At 43.0% G+C, this 21871-nt stretch overlaps 1 protein-coding gene across 3 annotated transcripts in view; it reads left to right on the top strand.

Moving 5' to 3' along the window:
- LDLRAD3 (low density lipoprotein receptor class A domain containing 3) overlaps positions 1-6432 on the top strand; it is a 104041-nt gene extending 97609 nt beyond the window's left edge. For 2 of the 3 annotated variants that reach the window (XM_041421205.1, XM_041421207.1), the window contains one exon: positions 1796-6432. In XM_041421205.1, the coding sequence (XP_041277139.1) occupies positions 1796-2057 (262 nt within the window). In that variant the 3' untranslated portion in view covers positions 2058-6432. The remainder of the gene's footprint in view (positions 1-1795) is intronic. The other variant, XM_041421206.1, reaches the window with a different exon arrangement.
- Positions 6433-21871: the final 15439 nt, after the last annotated feature.

Raw genomic sequence — 21871 nt, 5'->3', positions numbered from 1 at the left:
GGACGAGTGAAGAGATGAGAATCTTGACTCCGTGTTTCAGAAGGCTGTTTTATTATACATATTATATTAAAATACTATACTAAAAAGAATAGAGAGAAAAGGATCCATCAGAAGGCTAGAAAGAACAGGAGAGGAATGATAACAAGAGCTTGTGACTCTCACAGAGTCCGAGCCAGCTGACTCTGATTGGCCATTAATTAGAAACAACCAACATGCACCAATCACAGATGCACCTGTTGCATTCCACAGCAGCAGATAGTTATTGTTTATATTTCTTTCCTGAGGCCCTCAGCTCCTCAGGAGAAAATCCTGGCAAAAGGATTTTTCAGAAAAGATCATGGTGACACATTCTGTGTATGAAAAATTCATGGTCCTCAGGTCTATTTACTGTTCCTGGTATTAAAAGGGATTTGAGGCAAACTCAAGTCTCTTAGCACATTGGTAGTAAGATTTTGAGAATGGCAGGAGAATGTATCACTTGTCTAGTAGTGATAACCTGTGCCAGTCTGGAATCAAAATATGAAAACTGAATTTGGAGTTCCACCAAAAAAAAACCCAGGTAGGTTGCAAGTCATAACACTGAAAAAATACAGCCCTGCTCATTTATGATAAGTATATAAAGGTGAGATCTTATTCAATTCTTTTATAAAGAAATTGTATCATTCTTCTGCTCTCCGAGCTTTACCTTTTACCAAGAGAAGAAAATAACAAAACTCTGGAATGGAAAGAACTCTTCCTAATTTAAATAGCTGAAAGTGCTTTGAAGTTTGGTGTGGGTGTGGCTTGTATATGATGCTTCTGTAGTTATGTAGTTATGACACTGCTTTTATTTGTAGATAGTTAACCTTCATTTTAACCTCTGTCTGTAAAGTCTTTCCAAACAAAACTTGTAAGCAGACATCCCCTGTACCTAGAAAGGATATGGCACAAACTTTAACAATTCAGATTGTTCACTATCACCCTATTGGTATTTACAATACAAACTTGGATTTAAGAATAATTGTAAATTCCCATTCTCTACTACTTTTGGCTGCAGGTCCTTTGTCTTAATGTTGACTTTCATAATAATGATATATTTTCATTATTAAGGACAACTAAATGAGCAGGTGTCCAGATTGTAATCACTTCTCACCTGAGCTGATAAAACCATCAGCAGTTTTGGAGCTAATTGCTCCCACTGCCTGTTATCAATGTGCTCAACTCTTACTTGCTTGCTATCAGAACAGTTTTCTGAATGCAGTGCTCATCTTGCCTGTGCCTACTTAACAGTTGTTCTGTGTGTGATCTCATAACAGCCAAAGTGATTTGTCTGTGTGAAGAACTCAGTTTGTTATTTATTGTAGACTGTAAGCCATTAATCTCTGTCACTCATTGGAGGTTTCCTTGGAGCTTTCTTCTGCTCATATCATCATCTATAGGTGTAAATCCACCACTTAATGTTACTTCTTTTAGTGTTTTCTCTAGAGTAGAGGTTGAACAGAAGTTTTTTACCTCTTACACACCTGTCTTTGAGCCATCTTTGTTGGACATCCATGGCCATCTAATTCAGCATGTGGATTGTTAAAACATGTTGTAATTACTATGTTGCACCTTGGCCAGAAGCCTTACTTCCCAGTGGTGGTGTGGATATTTTGAAATTACCATATTGAGTAATATGAGCAGGTCTGAGATCTCTTGATATGTGTCATAATTCAAGAGCTAAGAAATACTGTTTGTTTTTTTCATCATTGGAATACCATGTACTGTCTTCTGTCCCATTGTTTTCAGTAACTTCTTACTCTGTTGTGTCTTACAGCAGACCACCTTGGTTTGACCTTCCTCCACCACCTTATTGTTCCGAATCTGAATCCCCTAATCAGCCAGACCTTCCTCCTTACCGCTCTCGGTCGGGAAGCTTGGCCAGCACAGACACCCCCGTGGCAGAAAGTCCTGTGGGCACATCCGACAGCTGGACGAGAGACGTCCGTGGCAGCATGGATGGGCACAGAACTCTGCTGGAGAGGACAGTAGATCAGAGAGATCCTCTGGTCAGCCACACTGCTGAAAGAGAAGTGTAACTGCTCCAGTAGTTGGGATGGCCAGAAGGCATTTCCTGTGTCTGTGGGTTAATCTGCTGTGGCTAATAGGTTTCAGGGGGACATGTGCCTGAATGATTGACTTGCTTTGAATTCACACTGAGTTAATACTTGAATTCAGCATTTTGGGCTTGTCAACGGTAGAGCAAGGAGAGCTAAACCTAGGGTCACATGAGTTCTCCACAGTATTTCTGTGAGCAAGTTCTGGTTCAGACAAGTAAGAGAAACATCAGTGCTTTGTCAAAAGAACTGATGTAGTGTATTTATTGGACTACTTACTGTATATGAATGTATATATGAGTGTGTATAATATTTACAGAAGTTGCACACGAGAACTCTGCCAGGAGGACTCTTGTTTTCAGACTGCCTTCCATCCTCTCAATGTGGGAGCTGTTTCTTCTTACTGTCTGGTGCCAACTGGTGGTCACTGAAGCACATGAGAGACACTCATGCTGCTTGGAGGTCTGCTGCCCAATGCCAGTCTCCTGGCAGTGCCCAAATTGCAGAAAATCTCCTACCTGACCCATCTCTGCGTGGCCTGGAACATTCTTACTGTGAAGGAGGTTTAAGCTTGTGAGGATGCAACGTCTCTAACTACGCATAGTTTTTTTTACCCAGATGCCAGTATCTAGGTGAAATTTGCATGGGTTGTCTCAGCAACACCACAAAGGTTGGCTTATCTGTCAAATGACAGAGGCACTGGAAGCTTCTCAGACCAACAGAGCAGGGCTTCTTTTCCTGTGTGGCATAAGATTACTCCCTTTAAAAAAAACCCCACAACTAAATAACAAAACAAACCCCCAGATTGTTCCAGCAAAAGCTTCAACACCAAAACTGCTGTGAGGCAAACACCCAGCACAGAAAGCTTTAGTGTCCATGAGTAGTTTGCTGTATTTGTGAAACACCTGAAAGCAGGTCATGCAGTGAAAGGTGTGGGCTTGGCATCCCGTCTACAGCATGTGTGTGACCAGGCATGGGTACCTACCTGTGGTAGGTATGTACATAGTGTATCACTTTGGTTTAGTTCTGCTACACCACAAGAACTCTAAACTGTCAATTTTTTTTCTTTTTTAATGTACTCATTGGTTTTCACAGGGTTTGCATTATTCACATTCATTTGGTTGAAATTCTAAGTTCTGTAGCAGAATTATTTATGTCTGTTCTGTCATAGGTCTTGTAATGGTCTCCTGTCAAATGTGTTTCAGTGCACCTTGTTAAATCACCATGTGAAAGCACCTCTGAGGTTAAAGGTATTGAGAGTGGCAAGAGGGAAGAAGCTGTGAATTTAAATACCACTGCAGTGCCGTACTTTTGCTCAGTAAACAGAAAACAGTGCAGTGTCTTCCTCTTCTCTGGGGGAAAATTTGCTGTGAAAAATTATTTATGTTTGTCTATCCCACATTTCCCACTCTTTCTATTTAAAAAGAACAGTGTCATTAAACAGACCTTGCTGTTTAAAGGAGGTGAAGGAAGCTGACTGCCCACACCTTCTGCTTTCTTCTTCACCATCTTTGTAAGGTAGATTCTTTTGCCCAAAGGTTACATGCTCAGAACCCAAGAATTTGGAGTGTAGGTAACGCAACAACTCAAGTTCAGTCTCAGTTCTCATAAACACACCTGATTTTTCAGGGAGAGAGTTAGGATGGTGTTTCTTGGGTTGGTTTTTTTTTTTTTCATTTCCAGTTTTGGAGTCTGTTGCCACAATATGCAAGAGACAGGGACCAGATAGATTTACAAGCACAGGTCATTCCAGGACTGAGGACGTGGTGGGGAGTCCTGAAGAATTCTAATGCTGATGGGCTAGGCTGACTTTGGAAGCAGATTAAGGGCAGCTTTCATTATAGGCTTAGGCAGCCTGTGGTGAAGTGCATTGGTGAAGATGCTCTTAGGTCCTTGGAAAGTAATGTACAAGAGTGGCTCAGATTTCATCCTTACTGAGAACTCAAGCAATGTAATTATGCTGTCCTGCACAAAGCAGGATTTAGCTTTATTACTGGCTGACCAAGGTCATAGGCAGACTGTTGTCATTGCACCGGGCAGACAGCTATTCTTTATTTTACAAGTAGATCAGACTCAGTTATATGAATGAGTTCGTAGTACAGATTGGTGCAGGGACATCTTCTGTGATCACTGGACCCTGCTGTCCCTCTTGCCTTTCAGTAGGGTTCTGCTTGGCCTCTGTAAGACAGCTGTGTTATGCTGTATCAGAATTAACTTTAATGGTTTTCTGTTGCAGTTTTATAAACTTTATATTGACCTTGAAAACACACCATTGAAGAGTTTGCAGTATTTTCATTGTAATTAGGTATCTTTTTTATTTTAAAGTTGCCTGTAGCTGTATTAGTGAAACTAAATCTTTGTGTCCACTACCCCTCAAACAAGCCTTCCACAGGGGATTGCCTTTCACCATGTGTACTCTAAGACACCAGAGGGTGTGCAGCCCAAATACTGTGTGCCTATGGCATCTGAAAAACATAGCCTCACATTGCTAAGAAGTAGGAGAGGAGTGAATATAGCCTGTTTCTCCTGTCTTGTGTGAGTCACTGTCATATATGTACATATATATATATTTAAAAAAATATACTCTTTCAGGATGTATATATTCATGTAACTTTTGCATTAAGATAATCCATTTGGACTTTACCAAAAAAAAAACCAAAACAAAACAAAAACGTTGTTAATGGTGTGATGTTTTCCCTTCCAGCTAAGGGTGTATTTATCTTTGTATAGGAATCATCTAGTTTTTGAGAACACAACTTAAAAGGAGATTGTGCCTTTCTGTTTGAATGTTGATTGGAAAAGCTGTTACCTGTGTTTCTGGGTGTTGTTGCATATCATTGTCTAGAGATCCAGAAAGAGCAACAAGTCTTGTCTTCCTCTTCATTGTTACTTATGGGGACCACTGAACTTTAAAGACTACAGCAATTCAGTATCTTGTTCAAAAAGGTGTGCTAAAACGTGGGGTGGCTCATCTTACTCCAGTTTTCTGGTTTGTAGAACAGGTTTGCTAGGCTGGTTCCTTTGGAAATTGCTGTAGTATCACACAGAAATTGTTTATGGTGTATCACTTCTAGTGTGTTAATACAGCATTACGCTGCATTATTCAGTGGAATCTTTGGGAAATGTGCTGATGAAATTAAATATTTTGTTGAAAATCCTGAAGCTTGTAAGACTGAAGTTAAATGTTCATCCAATACCATGTGGTAGGGTTTCTTTCAGTAGCAGGTAAAATTGGAATTGATCATCCTATTTTTGCAATTGTTCTTAACCTTTTAGTTTGATGTTAGTCATCCAAGAGCTTTCCTTTCTACTTAATATTTAAACACATGAATGTTATTTCGAAGACTTATTCTTACAAAAGTAAAATCAATTAAAGTTCTCTTCAAGAGCCAAATTCTGTTTCCACATCTGTACTGAATGGTGACCATTGTATTGAGTAGTTCTCAGTGCAGCTATTAATATATTTGAACAAAAGAGTTTGAAGAAATTACTATTTCAAGTAAATGAAGGCATGTCAGAAAGGTCATTTAAATACAAACAAATAAAATTCAGGAGCTTCAGCTGTAACCTCTGCTGAAATCAGCATGCTGTGTATTTAAAATGAAGCCATTAGTGATTCTGCTTGATAGTAATCTGAAGTTCCTTGTAAGGCAAATTGCCATTTACCTCTCTGATATTGGAAATGGAAAACTGGCACTGATGCTTTTAAACAGAGCCTGTGAATAGTTTTCTTGGCTCTTGTCTGCAGTGACATCTGACTGCATTGCAATTTTTAAATAACTGCATTCCTTCTTCCTCTACTTTTAAGCCAAATCAGCTTTATTTACACCACTTCACTTTGATACAGCTAATAGGGCCCTTGTGATAGATTTAGAAACTGAGTGGAGGAAAGAGATGACTTTCACTTCAATTAATGCTGCAGCTTGTTAATCTTCTGCTCTTTCCTTTAAGACATTGTTGCGAAGACAAATGGTTTTAGTAGATAAGGAAAACTATTAACGATGGAAAGGATGGAGGGACACTGATTCTGATTTTTAATGAGTATTTAAAATTGTATAAATGAAGAAAAAAATTTAATTCTGTATTTTTAATGTGGTGATCAAATGACAAGTACTGTTTTTAACTGTTGCTTATTGGAAGCTACTTTGCATATAAAGCGTGGAACTAAAATTGTAAGATGGCTTTTCTTGCAGTTCTTACTAGATCTGCAGTATTTTTTTATTAACACAAGGTTATATTACATCCATGGACTAAAACATGGACTGCAGGAAGAATTTCAATACTGTGCTGGATTCTGCCTGAATGTATCCCAGTACAGGACTGTGGCCTTGATTTGTCCTTTTTTTTTTTTTTTTTTTTTTTTCTGATTTGAGGGGGTTTTGTCAACTTGAAATGGAGAAGTTACTGAAATGCTTTGAAAGAGGTTGTACATTGAAAGCCAACCTTGTCTTAAACTTTTGTAAACTGGAAATCTTTAAAAATGTATTCTGTATTCCTGAATAAAATTGGTGTTTTAATACTGTTTACAAGTGGGCATGTCCCCTGTCTCACAGTCTCAGTTGTTCTAGTTTTATAGCCCTCCTACATGAGGCTTCTTATAATTTCTTTTACATTCCATGTTAAGTTTTATTAACTCTTTGTGGGTTTTAAATACATTTTTTAAGCAAAGTGATATTGGAAATCACATATACCTGTGTGTATAAAAATTTACTGATCCCTATTTATACAAATGAAAATTGCTTAATAACCATAATTTCTCATTTTGCTGTCCTGTTTGTGCTATGAAAGACAAGGTGTCAGAACCAGTTTTGTTGTCTGCTTTGTTGCAAAGCTCTAGAGGCCACAGCAGAGGTTGGTGGTCTGCTGGCTGCTATATATGGATTTACCAGCAGAGCTCAGGGGCTGTAAGCATTAGCCTCTGTCTCCCCTTTCTGCCTGCCACTTCCCCACCACTGGTGTTCCCAGCACAATGTCCCTGTTTCCCTCCAGGTCTGTGATCCACGTGCCGGCTGCATGAGCCAGGTTCAAGTGCACATGCTCCGGGGAGGCAGCGTGTCTGGCTGTGGTCCTGAGTCAGGACTCTGCCCCTGGCAGATGCCCCCTGCAGGCACCACCACTCTCAGGGGCACCGTCCAGACCCGCTTCTTGTCAAAGTCCTGTCGCTCAAAGGATTACTGTAAGAAGTACCCTGATGTTATACAGTTATTTTCCCAGACTAAGGAGAAGTAATTAAAATGTTATGTCTAAATTGTTGAATCTCTGTTAGTATACAGAAGTTGACATATTCCATGATTCTTTTCCTCTTGCTCGCTTCCCAAAGGCATGCCAGTTTTATTGTTATCCTCATTAATTAAATCACATGCCCTGACTCAGATTCTCAGACGGAAATCTTTGTTTGGTGCTGGCAAACTGCCCCAAAATAGCTGTGGATCCAGAATTCACACCAGCAGCACAAGGGAGATGGAGCTGCCACAATGGGCCCTCTGCAGGAGAGGGAATACTGGGGTCTCAGGGCTGACTCACTCAGTCACACCCAGCAAAAGCTGTGCTTGAGAAATGTTGGTAATAAATACCATAGTCTTCAGCTAAACTCCCTAATTAATCTTTTTTATTCTCTGCTTTGATTTGTTTAAAGATCCTAATTTTTACACCTTAAAAATTAAATAGGCAGCAGTGTTTTCTGAGTGCAACATCTTTTCTTGCTGTTTTGCAAGCAGTCTGTTAATCAGTCAGCCTCAGTTATTGTTGGAGAGAGAGCTAAGCAGCTTTTCACTGTTTGGGGAGCTGTAGTCCAAAATGATGTACTGTTATTTATTGAAGCAAAGACATCATCATGTGGAAATTCACAGCTCTTCTTTGCTTTTCAAAGCAAAGTTGAGGGTATGCATATTGCATAAAGCACTTTGGAAAAGTACTGGATGGATCTCTCTAGGGAATTAACTTTTCTGTTTATCTGCCAAACATACTGTGAATAGATAAACTGAAACATGATTCTCTGCTCCCCAAAATCCCAGTAGTATTCCTTACAGCCTTATTGTAGGGACCACTGAAAAAGAAGAGGCAGAGCAGTTTTGGGGCTGATCTGACCTTTAGTATTTCTGTGGGAATGGAGTCAGTGTTTCAGTAGGTGCAGGTGCTTTAGTGCTGGATACCATGCAGAAGATCCCCATTCACTTAGAATTTATTTGGGGCCATCACTTCCTATGTGCTTCCCAACAGCCTCTGTACAGGTGGCTTTTTTTTTTCTCTACTTACCTAAGGTTAATTCCTATCAGTTACCCTGAGGTAAAACCTTTCATCTCTCATTATTTGATACCACAGCCTGTAACACCTTCAGATTTAAACCACTGTCATTTTTCAGCACACAAAAGTACAATAACCTTCACCTGTGCAGGAACAACAGGAGAAACAGCTCAGCTTCACCTAAACATCTCACTTTTCCAGGAGTGCCTAGGCAGCGTCATTTTGACTGAATGAATCTGAGTCTCTTACATTTATTTGCAACACCTCCTATTTCCTTGATAGATGCAGGTCCTGTAGCGGCACAGTGATGAAGAAGTATGATGTTGTGTTTGACAGAGTAGATTTTTCTTCTCATCTGTTGGTGACAGAGTTATTTCAGAAATGCTCCAAATGCTACTTGCCCGATGCTGCATCCAAAGCAGCACTATCTCACAGAGGTGTGGGGCAAGGGGAGGACAGTAAGGTTGGCTGTTTAATGTATATGTTATATATAACTGCTTTGGAAATTTCTTATGTGTTCCAGCTCTTGTACCTGAATAAGAAATTTTTAAGTGCTGCACAATAAGTGAATTTGCAAACTAAGGAAATATGGTTGATACTTGGCTGCTCTTTTGCTAATTTCTGTTTACTCAGATATGATGCATAGTCAAGAGCAAAAATTCTCCATGCATCTGTTGCTGTATTTATTGTTCTCCCTTGGCAATCTGTGCAGAGCAGAGGAGTTAGCAGAACCAATGAATTACCTGAAGTGGATTTGGAGAGTGCTTTGCTTCAGAAATAAAGGAGCTGGCTTACGTATCTACTTGCAAGGTGTCATGTTAGATATGCTGGTTGAGACATGAATTACATAAAATCATACCTGAGCTTCTACGGGGGGAAAAAAAAAAAAAAACAAAACAAACAAACCACAAAAACTCTGAATCTGAGAGATGCAGCAGGTCTTCATCAGCAAGGCCAGTCTAGGAGCTGGCTGCAGGTCAGGGTTAGAAATTAGAAATTAGGTATAAATCTGCAGCACTCACAAGAAAAAACAATGCTTGTTTCAGGTTTGGTAGCATGAGTTAGTCTGTCTAGTATCTGATACCTGAAATATATGAAGATCATTCTAGACCAATTTTCAGCTTCCTTCAGGAAGCTACATGGAAATTGTTTGGCTGCTTTGTTTACATCATGTTTCTCAAGCAACTAACCACTCTCTCTCTCCCTTTTTATCCGTTGCAGCAATGGGAGGAAGATTTGCACTTTTTAAGTAGGGACAGCTGGGACAGGGAGAGACATCAAAATGAGTTTCAGGAATAACAGAACTGCATCTTCCAAGATCCAGCTTCCTGACCACTGGATAGTGTTGTCTAATCCATATATTTGAAATCTTTTAAAGCCATTCCATTCAACAGAAGATTTTTTTGCAGATTTATGGTGGGAAAAAAAAAAAAAAAAAAGAGGTAAGTCTGGAGGTGCAGGTAACTATTTTAATTTTTTTTTTGTGTGAAAATTCATGCAGTGATAAAAAACCATGAACAAATATTTGAATTCCTTTTTTTCTTTTGTCTTCTAGGTATTTGTTAGCCCTGTTATTTCTGCAGACTCATTGAAACAGTTATTCTGTATAGCTCTTCACATGGAGGAGGATTTGGCTCTAGAATAAGATTCCAGGCTAGGTCTTAACCTAGAGTAGATATTTTTATAGGTTTCCACAAAGGAAGGTTGTAGTTTAAGGAATATGTGGACTCCAGAAGGGAGCTGGGGGAGTGTGTGGAAATGGGTTGCTGTAAATAATGCTGGTTTAAAGATGCACACTGGAATTACAGTGTGAGTAGGGAGGGCCACAGGTACTACAGGCCCTGAAGGAACACTTTTCAAGGTGCTGGTGCCAACATTTTCTGCTTTATGGAACAGGGAAAATGAGGGGGAGGAGGTGGGAGGGGCAAATGTCATTTTGACCCTGAGTTTTGGTTTAAAGATGCACACTGGAATTACAGTGTGAGTAGGGAGGGCCACAGGTACTACAGGCCCTGAAGGAACACTTTTCAAGGTGGCTGGTGCCAACATTTTTTGCTTTATGGAACAGGGAAAAAGAGGGGGAGGAGGTGGGAGGGAGAAATGTCATTTTGACCCTGAGTTTATAGACAGCCCAAAGAGATACAAGGAACTACAGAGAGAAGAGTGTGACCTGGCTGCCTTTCATGCTGACATTTGAAAAATTAGCTCAAGATAGTGCTTTGAAGGGTAATATTATTAAAAAAAATAAGAGAAGTCCCCTCTTTCTTTTCTTGATACTGATATCAAGAACGAGATGGCTAACGTGGGCGAGCGAGTGATTCAAAATGATTTTTGGAGGATGGCTTTTCTTCCTTTGAAAATTTAGGTGAAGTTAATTAGGGAATGGCAGCAGCATCCTAACTAAAATGAGTGCTTTCATCTCACCTCCTGCTTTTAAAATAGCTGCACTCTTATCTCTGCTTTGAGGAAAGGGGTGTGGGGGGAGAGCACCCTGGTGCTCTTGCAGCCTGACACAGTCACCAGATGAATGAAATGCCTTAGAAGACCTGAGGCCATTAAAACCTGCCAGCAAAGATACTAAGAGCCTGCCAATGTGCTGATAGCATGTTTTGTGTTAATCTGATGAAGTAAGCAGAGGAGCTGTTCCCAGCACAGGCCAGGTGCAGTGTAGGGAAGCACTTGCTGTGCTCAGCGGGATGGGCTTTGAGCTGCTCTGAGCTGTAAAGGGAAGGTGTGGTGTGGCACCAAGACAGAGGACCAAATGCAAAACCCTAAAAGGATGAGGCTGTGGCTGGGAAGGAAAAGGTAGACAGGGAGTTGGTGTGCTACTAGCATTGTTCCCTACTAATCCCATCAGGGCAGCCCCTGCTCTTGTTTTTGTCCCTGGAGGTGTGTGTATATGCCACATGCCTGGTGAAATCCCAGGTCAGGTGAGAGCTGAGGGCAAAACAACTGTGTCAGGGTGAGCCTCCCTTCAGCTGCTGGGTAACAAGCCTTATAAGCCCATTGTTGGGCTTAATCCTGCTGCATGGTGGGCTGGTAGCACCAGCAGCTCCAGGGGCTGTTCATTACCTCTTAGTGCACAGGACATGCCTGCACAGGCACACCCAAGGGTTTCACATTCCTTTGAAGATACAGGCACTTATTTCAGTGGATGCAGTGTGATCTGGCATTCTGCAGTCACCTGTAGCAAATGGTTCTAGGATCCATGTGAGGAGAGACCTTGGATTGTTAGATATGCTCAATACAATGGCTTTGGACTTCAGCCCTCTTACTGAGGACAGTAGCTGTACCTCTGTGGCAGCTCCAGGACTGAGTCTGTCTGAAAGCCCTTAAACCACGTTATGGGATCCAAGTATCTCCCTAAACAGAAGCTGCACAGATAATTTTTACCAAATGGACTGTGACAGGTCTGAAGGGGAAGTGGGTATAGGAACATGAACTGTCATCTAGAAACAGGTTTGTGCTGTACTCTATGGCAAGTGTCTGATTTCACACCGTCAGTCACCTATGAAGGATCCCTGAGACTATGGGGACGCTTCCCCTCACCACTATGTACTGTTAGGAAAATGCTAGAGGATCTGTCTGCCCTTATCTCTGTTCAGTCTGAGAGTTTGTTAAGATGCCTTGAAGAATTTTGGATTTTATTTATATCCGTGGTTAGATCTCTTTTGTCAGCTTGGTATTGCATGTTCATTTAGTGAAGGTCTGGTGCTCCTGTGCATGCTCTGTCTGAAGGCTGTCTTCTGCCCTTGCTTTCTTTTCAGCTTACATGACTGCTTTACAGTGCCCTGCTGATGAAATGTAATTCAAGGAATTAAAATAACCTCTGAGCTTTTACAGGATATTTTCACAGCCCAACATTCACCTAATATCCAACCTAAACCTCCTCGGCACAACTTGAGGCCATTTTCTCTCATCCGTGTCACTTTTTAGCTAGGAGAAGAGGCCAACCCCCAGCTCTGGCTACAATCTCCTTTCAGGCAGTTGTAGAGAGTGATAAACTCCCCCTTGACCCTCCTGTTCCCCAGGCTGAACACCCCCAGCTCTCTCAGCTGCTCCTCAGAGAACCTGTGCTCCAGACCCTCCTGTTGCCCTTCTCTGGACACACTCCAGCACCTCAATATCTTTGTTGCAGTGAGGGGCCCAGAACTGGACACAGCACTTGAGGTTTGACCTCACCAGTGTACTCACCAGTACAGGGGGACAGTCGCTGCCCTGTCCAGCTGGCTACACTGTTGCTGAAACTACTCCTGATAATTTTGTCCCAAAGCTTGCCAGCATGGAGGTCTGGTTGCACTGTTGTGGCTTGACCAACTGCTTGGGTCTCTGTTCACTGTCTTTAGGTAGCCAGTGGGAAAAAGCAACTAAGCATCTCTTTTCTGAAGTGGCAGGTTGGGAAAGCCTCTCCCTAGCAGCACTCTGGTGATGGCTTGGTAACTCGAGACATGCCTGGCATCTGAGGCACCACTGATCCTCATGCAGCCAATATTTTCATCCAGCAGCCCTTGCAAAGGGTAGTATACTTCTCTGTAAGCAGTACTCTGCATTCAGGCAGATGAGCAGTGCATTAATTATGATGTGTTTGTGGTTTTTAAGTGTCTTGATTTTTCCAGTGGGAAATTAATAGCTTTGGCTGTAGTCTGGTGAGTCCAGGAGTCACAACTTAAGGAAGAACCATTCAAAACCAGGTTCCAAACCAATAAAACATCTCACATGGTTAGTGCTGAGTTAATGACTCAGTGAATAAACAAATCACTATGTGACCCTTCATGTTTCTAGTCTGCCTGATCTTCCCTTTCCCCCTGCAGCCTGCATCACCCAAAAATCAAACACCTGGCAATGTAATCAAATACAATGCAGTAGTCTCCTTTTCCTTCTTTGGCAGGGCTTGTTTTTCATCCTGTGCTACAGAACAAGGCAGGCATGAAGACATGAAGCTGAATTTGTTGCACCCCCTCTGGTTCAGCAAGAAATTACTCAAATTTTTTTCCAAGATCAATGAGTTGTCATCATGTCCCAACAAGCTTGCACTCCCTGTTAGAGACATGAAAAATGATCCTTTGTCTCTCATGTGACACTGGCACTGTGGGTGACAAACACTTCCCTCTTTATGCCTGCTTATGTTTTGGCATTGTGCATTTTTCTAGATAAGCTGTGTGGCAGTCCTCTCGTCAATCAGACGTGATGCTGGCCCATGAACTGCAGGCCCAGAGCACTCCTGGCTGGACTTGACCCCACTGAAAGCAGGGCAGAAGGAACTGGTGCTTCTGGGGGGACTGGGATTGTATCCAGTAACATCACATTTCTTTGCTGAGAGCTATGTGCTCAGATAAATAAGTGGACCTGTGGAGTATCAGCCTGATTATTTAGCAACCTCTCCTTGAACTGTGTGAAGCATTTACTCTTTAGTCTGCAAGTAAAGAAGTGATTCTCAGTTAAGGTAAAACAAAAGGGGAAAGTATCAAGAAATTGGCACTGGGTTGCTTTTAGACAAGCTTCTGGAAAACGCCAAAGAGAAGCACTTTATCACTTTCTAGTTGAGGAATATTAGTTCCAAGCTTTTAATTTTGAAATGTTGAATGACCTCCTCAACTGACACCCCACCCCCCAAATGAGACTGCTAATGAAATAAACAGATGGTGATTTGAATAGAGTAAAAGGACATCATAAGGATGTGCTTTGAAACAGCCAAACTGAACAAATTACACAGGAGACAGTGGAAAAGAAAGTGGTGGAAAACTGAGAGCAAACCACCACAGTATTCATATAGTTCACCAAATGGCATGTGAATGGAAAGCTGTTTAATTATCTTCCATAATCTGATATGAAAAAACATTTTCTGTGCAGAAAATGTTGGGCTGATAGTTAAAGAATTGTAATCCCGATCAAGCACAGAGGCCAGTCACAGGCATCTGTCTGTGCCCGTGCATCTCACTGCTGTCTTCAGGGCTGTGCATGTCAGCAGTGACATTTGTTTGCTTTCTATTTTAAGCAATGCCTGGGAGAAAACTAACTTTTTTTGTTTGCCTCTCTCCCAAACTAATGCAATTTGAAATGCTGCGCCAAGGAGTCTGGAAGGCCTGAGGCAAAAGTTGAAACTGTGACCTTCTGAATATTAAACTGTATCGTGGAAAGCTGAGCATCCCTCAGTCGGGGAAGGGACTCGGGAAGATGGCCCTTGGGCTGGTTGCTTCATCACTCCCACTTTCTGCTCTCTCTGCCCTGTGTCTGAACTCCTTGTGCTTCAAGACAGCACTGGCTGAGGCTGCTTGCTGGCCTTTCATTGATACTTTGGGAATTACTGACTGCTTTGCAAACACTATGACTTAGGCTTTATAAGCTGCTGTGAGGAGAGGGAAGGACAGAACCAACTGATTTACTTATTTCAAGTTCAGAGTAAAAATAGGTGGTGAAATCTGCCCCAAGACTGCAGGCTGAGGAAAAACCCTAAATTGATTTTATTTCTGCTCTTCCCAAAGGCTTCTGGTTCTGAAGCAATGGAGTGTCTCCCTTTTACACCTGCTTTCCCTGTCCTAGTTAATTGCAGCCTGCTTTGTTGGCCCCTACCATGGCATTGGAAGAAGTTACCTAGGTATTGAACACTTAGGGAAGTTGGAAGTGATTCATTCACACTAAGATGAAGTCCCTTAGGATGGGAAGAGGGAAAGTGGCGCCTTATTTTGGGCCCAGCTACCAAAACTGGGACAAAAGGAATGTGGTACACTTAACTGCAGAGTAACCCCTATCTCATCTGCATTGACTACATGGAGGTGACAAGTAAATCAACATCCAAGCAGCACACATCTCCAAAGCTTTGATATTTCAGTGTCTGATATTCCAATACTTTCAGTAAAAATTAATTGTGCTCTTCTGTTGACCCAAGTCTCCACAGCAGCCTCATTAACACATAGCCAAAAGTTTCTTTCTTGCAGCTTGGAGGAAGTAGAAATCGGTTTTGCTTGCTTGGCTGCTTGCTGTGAGCAAAATGCTCCCTTGTTTCTACTGTACCTGCAGTTGCACCATGAAAGGAGGAGGAAGGTAAAACAGCCTTCAGTCCGTCTGTAGTCATCCAACAACAGTTCTGCAGTATTTTAGCGTCATCTGCTCCTTCCCTTGCTCTATGGCAAGTTCTTTGGTTCCCTTCAGCTTCCTTCTGTCTGATTATTAAAATTGTAATGATCTTATCTCCCACAGCAGAAACAAATAGGAGCTGTGGGTACCCTGATGGCCTGGCTTTCTGCTACTCCAAAATAACTGTGGCAGCTGCTTAGTCTCAGAGAAAAACTTTAGTGTCACTTTGTGCCTTTTACTAGAGTTAGTGAATAATAAATATGTAACTTAAGAAAGAGCAGATTCCTCCCCTGCAGAGACACATCAGTTCTGTGTGCATGCACCCACTCCTGTCTCTCTGGAGAGAAATGGAAACATCCTTCAGTCAGTTCTGCCTCAAAATCCTTATGCAGGCTATTATACAGTCTCTTACAGAGAACTAAAGCTTTTCAGCTTCTGTGTGTAAGCTAGCAGGAAATTATGATCCTGCTTTTGCTCTGGTGTACCTCATGGGCAGGGAGAGGTGAAACAGCCTGAGCACAAGGCTTGCTGTGTGAGCCAGAACAGGACCCCTGGATCCTGGCTTGCTCTTTCAACATCTGGATTGTGTGCACTGGCTTCAGCTTAAAGGCACGATGATGGAGAGATCTTTGAAAGCATCTGAGGGATTTAGAAATGCATTATGTACTCCAAAATGTAGCACTTCATGCATGTTCACTATGCCACTGGCACGGCTCTGTGTTACTACAGGATGTGTAAAAACATGCATTGCCCACAATAGTTTTGAGGACTAAAGGTGGATTATGAAACACTGGCCGTAAGTGTCTGGTCAAAAAGCCTGATCAGCACATGGGTTTTTTTCATTGCATGGAATCAGCTTTTTGCTGGTCTGGGCATTATAAGCTCAGTCCTGCTGACAGTGCCTAGAGAGCTGCTTTTAGCAAAGGAAATGTCTCAGTTTTCCTCCTGTGTTTGCTGCCTGCCACACACCCTGATGGCCAGAGCATCCCACCAGCCATTCACTAGTTCTAGCTGTGTGTGTTGCTGTCTTTCTGCAAGGAGTAGGGACTCATCCCACTGATGATGAAAAGTGAATTTTGCTGTACTTTGGAAGACTCTTGGGCCAGCAGCCAAGGTCAAAACCTCAAGACTAATGTGGTTTGAGGTTGGATTTATTACTTATACTTTCCTAGAGGTGTCTATGCAATGCTATTGCTTTTTAACCTCATTTCAGTTTGCTTGTTTAGACAGACTTTTCTGTGGTCTTCCTGAAGAGCCAGGGCCTGACAGGACATCTCCAGGACGGCAGGGACCTGCCCAGTTTTCAGAAGTGCTTCTTCATAGCCTCAGGAAAATGACTCCCTGAGCTGGATTGCAGGTGAGGAGCAGTGTCTGCAGTGCCCAGAAGGAGAGTGGGGAGTAGGGACCACAAACCTTTGTGGCCAAGATCACCGATCCATGGGGAAACAGGAGTTTGCTTATCTATGGTAGCAGTGGTGTATTAAAATATAGCAGCTGGCTTAACTGGCAGAGCTGATCTCCCTTTGCAGTGGGACTGGGATGGTGCATGGGGTGCCTGCCAGGCCTCATCAGTCTGTGTTGCCTTGGCCAAGTGAGCTTTCAGGGCAGGGAGGGAAGGAGGGAAGACCCTACCACTGGGGCTTCCCATTGTTTCTGGATGTGGAAATGGCTCCTTTCTTAGGGGTAATAATTGCTCAGGGGATTTTAGTGAGGCAGGAGGCAGAGTGGGATGGCTGCAGCAGTCTGGCAGCAGCTAGAATGAGAGACTGTGGCAAGGGGCAGGGGGAAGGCAGATGGCTCTGAGCCTCCAGAAGGTTGGTGAGGTGTCAGGGTCAGGATTGCTCCCTGAGGTGACCTTGAGGAACTCAGTGTGTCAGTGCCTGCTCATTCCACAGGGCCCTCTCAAGCAGCCTCAGGAGCTGAGGAGATTTCAGTGGCTGCAGGAAGGGGAGAGAGGGTCCCTTCATCCCACCTGGGTGGGATGAGAAGAAGTTGGCTGAAAATTCCCATCCAGGTTGGTGACTAGAAAAAATACCTTTGTGAAAAAGGCAGCAAGGCATGGGTTGGGCTGCAGGAAATGTTTTGTGCCAGCTAAGAGAGTCCTCAGAGTCCTGCAAGTGCCTTCTGCCCAGGTCACTCTGCAGCACCTGCCTGCCAGACTCCTTGTGAGCTGTGGTATGGCTCTGACCACTGCTTCATCATTGTTCCTGTCCTGGTGTTACACTTGCTGCGGAGTCTTCTACAGACATCAGTGCTTAGGTTGCCATCTTACTCTTGCTGTCCTTTCCAGATGTCCACTTATTTCAAGGCTTTCAGCCAGTGGTGTGGAAAAAAACAGAGCATGGTCTCTAAAGAAACATTTCCTAGCCTTGGGCAGTTCCCAGCCTGACCTGGTGAGGTGCAGGCAGCAGTCTATGGGAGAAGTAATGCAGCCCTAGTAAAGAGTTAACCATTGTAATAACCCCCGATGGAGAAAGGATAGGGAAAAAAATCAAATGGTCTTTACACCAAAGGAGGAGAGAGAAGCAATTAACATGGTCAGATGTGGGAAATTTGACAGGGGAGGTGACCAGAACCAGAATTTGCACTGATATCCTTCTCCTATCAATCTTGCCAGGGAACTTGACAGGCAAGAAAAGTCAAAGAGCAGCCAAGGGATTCTGAAATCAAAGGGCTTTGAAAGCTGGATCAGAGAATAGAGCAGTTTTTCCATCTGCTTTGAATTTATTGTTGCTAATGAGGAAGCATGCTCTGGTCTGAGTGAACACGTTTGACCAGAGGGGTCACTTGATATATCCATCACTTAAGTATCGAGGGACTCTCTCCAAGTTAACCCTTTCACTGTCAAGTTCTTACAAATGAGCAGTTCAGAGGAGGGAGAGACATGCTGTTTGGACTATCAGATCCCATTTATCCATGTGACTGGTGGGAGCTCCTGCAGGCAGAGCTGAAAATCCCAGCATCAACCCATCCTGCTGATCGTGTTATAAGCAGGTGTGAATCTTCTGCTTCCCTGCTGATGTTGGCTATGGTCAGTCTTATTTAGCTATGAATCCAAGATCATGACTGAGCATTACTTTGCTCAGTAGCATACAATTCATTTGTATACAAAGCTGGAAGGGGTTGTTTGAAACACTTGTTTACAAAAAGGCCACCTGCTCACTTCAGATGCTGTCTCTGTCAGTAAGTTGTGTAAGGGGACCGACCTCCCTCCCCCAGCATCCCCATCAGGGTTCCTGAGCAGTGGAGACTACAGTGCATTTGGGTGAAGGAGCAGATGGGAAAGTAGGCTGATGAGAAAAAGAGGAGAGTTGGAATTAATTAGAGACCTTTGGCAACCCATGAGAATTTATCTTGAAATTGGTACCCTCATTATCTAAATACCAAACACCAACCTTCTCATTCCAGATTCCTAAAAACTCATCTATGTTCCCTGCCCTTTCCTGCCCTAAATGCTGATGCCATCACATCTGATTTTCTCTGACTCCTGGTAACGCTGAAGGCACAACAGCCAGAGATGAAAGCCATGGGGATCTGCTTGCTGAGGTTGTGATCCCCAATTATCACTCCAGACTGCTGCCTGTCTGCAAGGCAAGGGCTGTAGATGAGGCTCACACAGCTGCAAATCTTCCGAGTGGGACAGAGTGTGCATGTGAGCCACATCTCTGACTCATCACTGAAGAGATTGCCCAGGGACCCTCAGTTACAGCAGGGAGCTTGGTGGCTCACACTGCAGAATTACACTCCATTTCTTCTTCTCTTAAGCACTGCAGAGCTCTGAGCCAAGCTGGCCATTGAAGCAGATGTGGGTTGCAAAGGTAAGTTCAGGGGGTGTGTTCAGAAAACTTGCAAAGCACGTGACTGGATGCTTGAGTGGGTCCATCTCCTGTGAATCCTCTCCTAGCTGTTGTGTTAGAAGTATAGAAATCTGGCAAAAAATTTACCCCCCTGCTTTCCAGCTGGTCCTCAGGGATCAGTGGGGTTGGGTGTGGCTGGGCTTAATTTCTGGTAAGTCGGGTTGCATTTAATAAGATCCCAGATGCACAAATTCTGTGGGTCACACTAAGTCTGGTCACCTTCACTATTACTGCTGCACAAATAGTGCAGTTTCTTGGAGCAGCAGGTTACAGATTACTGTGAGATTGCTGGTGATAAATTCACCAGACTTGCAAAATAGAAATGGATAGCATTATGTACAAGTGTTCCTGGGAATACTCTAGTGCAGTCAGAGGCAAAATCTTATGAAACAGGCTCCCTGCTTTGGGGAGGAGAGAAGAGCAAGATGATCTGTTTGCAAGGTAGGGTTGTATTCTGATCCTTTGCCAGTGAGGATTTTAAATGCCCATTTATGCTTCTGGCAGTGGAGGTGAAACTGTAGTCAAAATATCCTGTTATTGCCATCATAAATGGGAGGGGGAGGCAGCCATCTTATGTGTCAGGGATATGGAGAATTACAGAAAGAGTGATTACCCAGTCTGGGGTTTGTGCAAGGGTAGAACAGAACCCTGATGTGTTAGTGTGTCACTCCCTCTTCCACCAGTTCCAGAGGGAAGGGTCCTCCCACCTGATAAGCTATCAATCAGCAGGCCGTCATGCCCACTCTCATGCCAGCATAATCCTTCACCACATAATCTCTCAGCACATCTGATGGAAATCCTGTCACTACTTATCTGATAGCATATCTCATTGTTTTATGCCTCCTTGCACTGCAAAACCTTTAAACCACATTTAAAGCCCACATAATCTCTCAGCACATCTGATGGAAATCCTGTCACTACTTATCTGATAGCATATCTCATTGTTTTATGCCTCCTTCTTGCACTGCAAAACACGTTTAAACCTTTAAACCACATTTAAAGGACAGGATGAAACAGATTAGTCCCATTCATTCAGAAGGGAATACATTATGGCCTTAACTTGGCTTTTCCAACCTGACCAGTCCTAGGTGAAGGCTGTTGACCTGTCTATGGCTGCAGGTCAGGTCAGTGCAGCTGTGTGTGCTCTCAGGCACTGGGAGCAGAAGGCACAGTGAGTTGGCATGGTTCAGCTGATGTGCAATAACATTAGAAGATGGTGGGCTAGGTGTGTGGCTGAACACTGAGATTTGCATGAGCTTAAAACCATGAAATGTAATTATTCTCTGGGGATTCATTTACAACCAGTCTCAGTTTGTGATCAGGTGAGGGCATGTGACAGTGTACTGTACCTTGTCATCTTTTTTCCTCTTCTGGAAGACTGCCTTTTTTGAAGTATTTCTACTTTAGTTGTCTCCTTGAATGTCAGGATATGTAGTTTCAGGGCAATATGTCATTTGGCTTCAGCAGTGTTGCACAGAGTCTCTTAACAGCACTTCTGGGCCTCCTTCAGTGAATGGTGATAATGTGGTAGATATCAAATAGAAAAGGATCTTGGAGTAGATGAAGGGTGTTGTAGCCATTGGTTAATGAGATATTTAGGATTATATTTTCAAATAAAATGTTGGGAATCAAAGAGACAGTGACTTTTCAAGGGCATTTTATCTACTGGGAGTGTTTAAACCTGGAAATACACAGTATTGATAACACAGCAGGATTAAAGTTTGCTGCATCAGATTCAGCACAAATTTGGTTGTCAGCTAGCAGATAGAACACAAAGTCCTTAAGCAGCAGTTAATTCTCTTATTTGGAGGCTTTCTGCTTGCTGACTGCTAAATTCTAAATACTGGCTGACAATTGTCTGTTTGGAGCACTGTCTGTTCTTAAATCTCCCTTCCAGACTGCTCCCTGCTGCTGTCCTGGGTCTGGCTCACTGAACAACTGGCTGAACTCAGCACTGAAATCAGCAGGACCAGGTGCATTCACTGCATACTCCAAACATGGCATTCAGACCAGAATTAGTAGATATATTTTTAACACAAATTGTTTTTTCAGCTGAATATAGGTATTGTTCTTCTAAATCCAAGGCTTTGCTAAGTCCAGCTGGAGTTAGATTAGTTAGCAGTCAGGTCATGTGTGTTAAAATAGGCCCATGGTGTGGGTTGCTCTCAGCCTGCCATTTCTCATCACTAGGCTGACTGGGGAACATTTTCAATCTGGCTGCTCGCAAAGAGCAGAGCACAATTGATCCTTCCCTTCCCTGCATCTCTCTCTCACTTCCTTTTCTTTTTTTCCCTGTAATGCACCTAGCACCAAATAAAAAAGGGAAGCTGTAGTCACTGGAGCAGTATTGATGTAGTCATTGCCTTGCTAACAGCACCCACCTGGATACAGAGCCCTGAGCTGCCTGCAGTCCTGTCACAGGTTAATTAACACCAGACAGCCCAGTCCTGTGTCCTCACAGCAGAGCTGCCCTCCAGACTGTGCTCCACACTGGACAGGAAGGTGCTACCATGGCATGAAATACAGCTGGGGGTAAGGAGGGAGAATCTGTGGAGCTGGCTTGGGTTTGCCTTTGTTTTCAGGACTGCAGAAGGACTGTGTGGTCATGCAAAGCACTACACA

Source organism: Onychostruthus taczanowskii, unplaced genomic scaffold, assembly GCF_017590055.1.
Source record: "Onychostruthus taczanowskii isolate IOZ18803 unplaced genomic scaffold, ASM1759005v1 scaffold69, whole genome shotgun sequence".
Taxonomy (NCBI): Eukaryota; Metazoa; Chordata; class Aves; order Passeriformes; family Passeridae; genus Onychostruthus; species Onychostruthus taczanowskii.
This window is presented reverse-complemented; position numbering and strand designations above follow the sequence as displayed.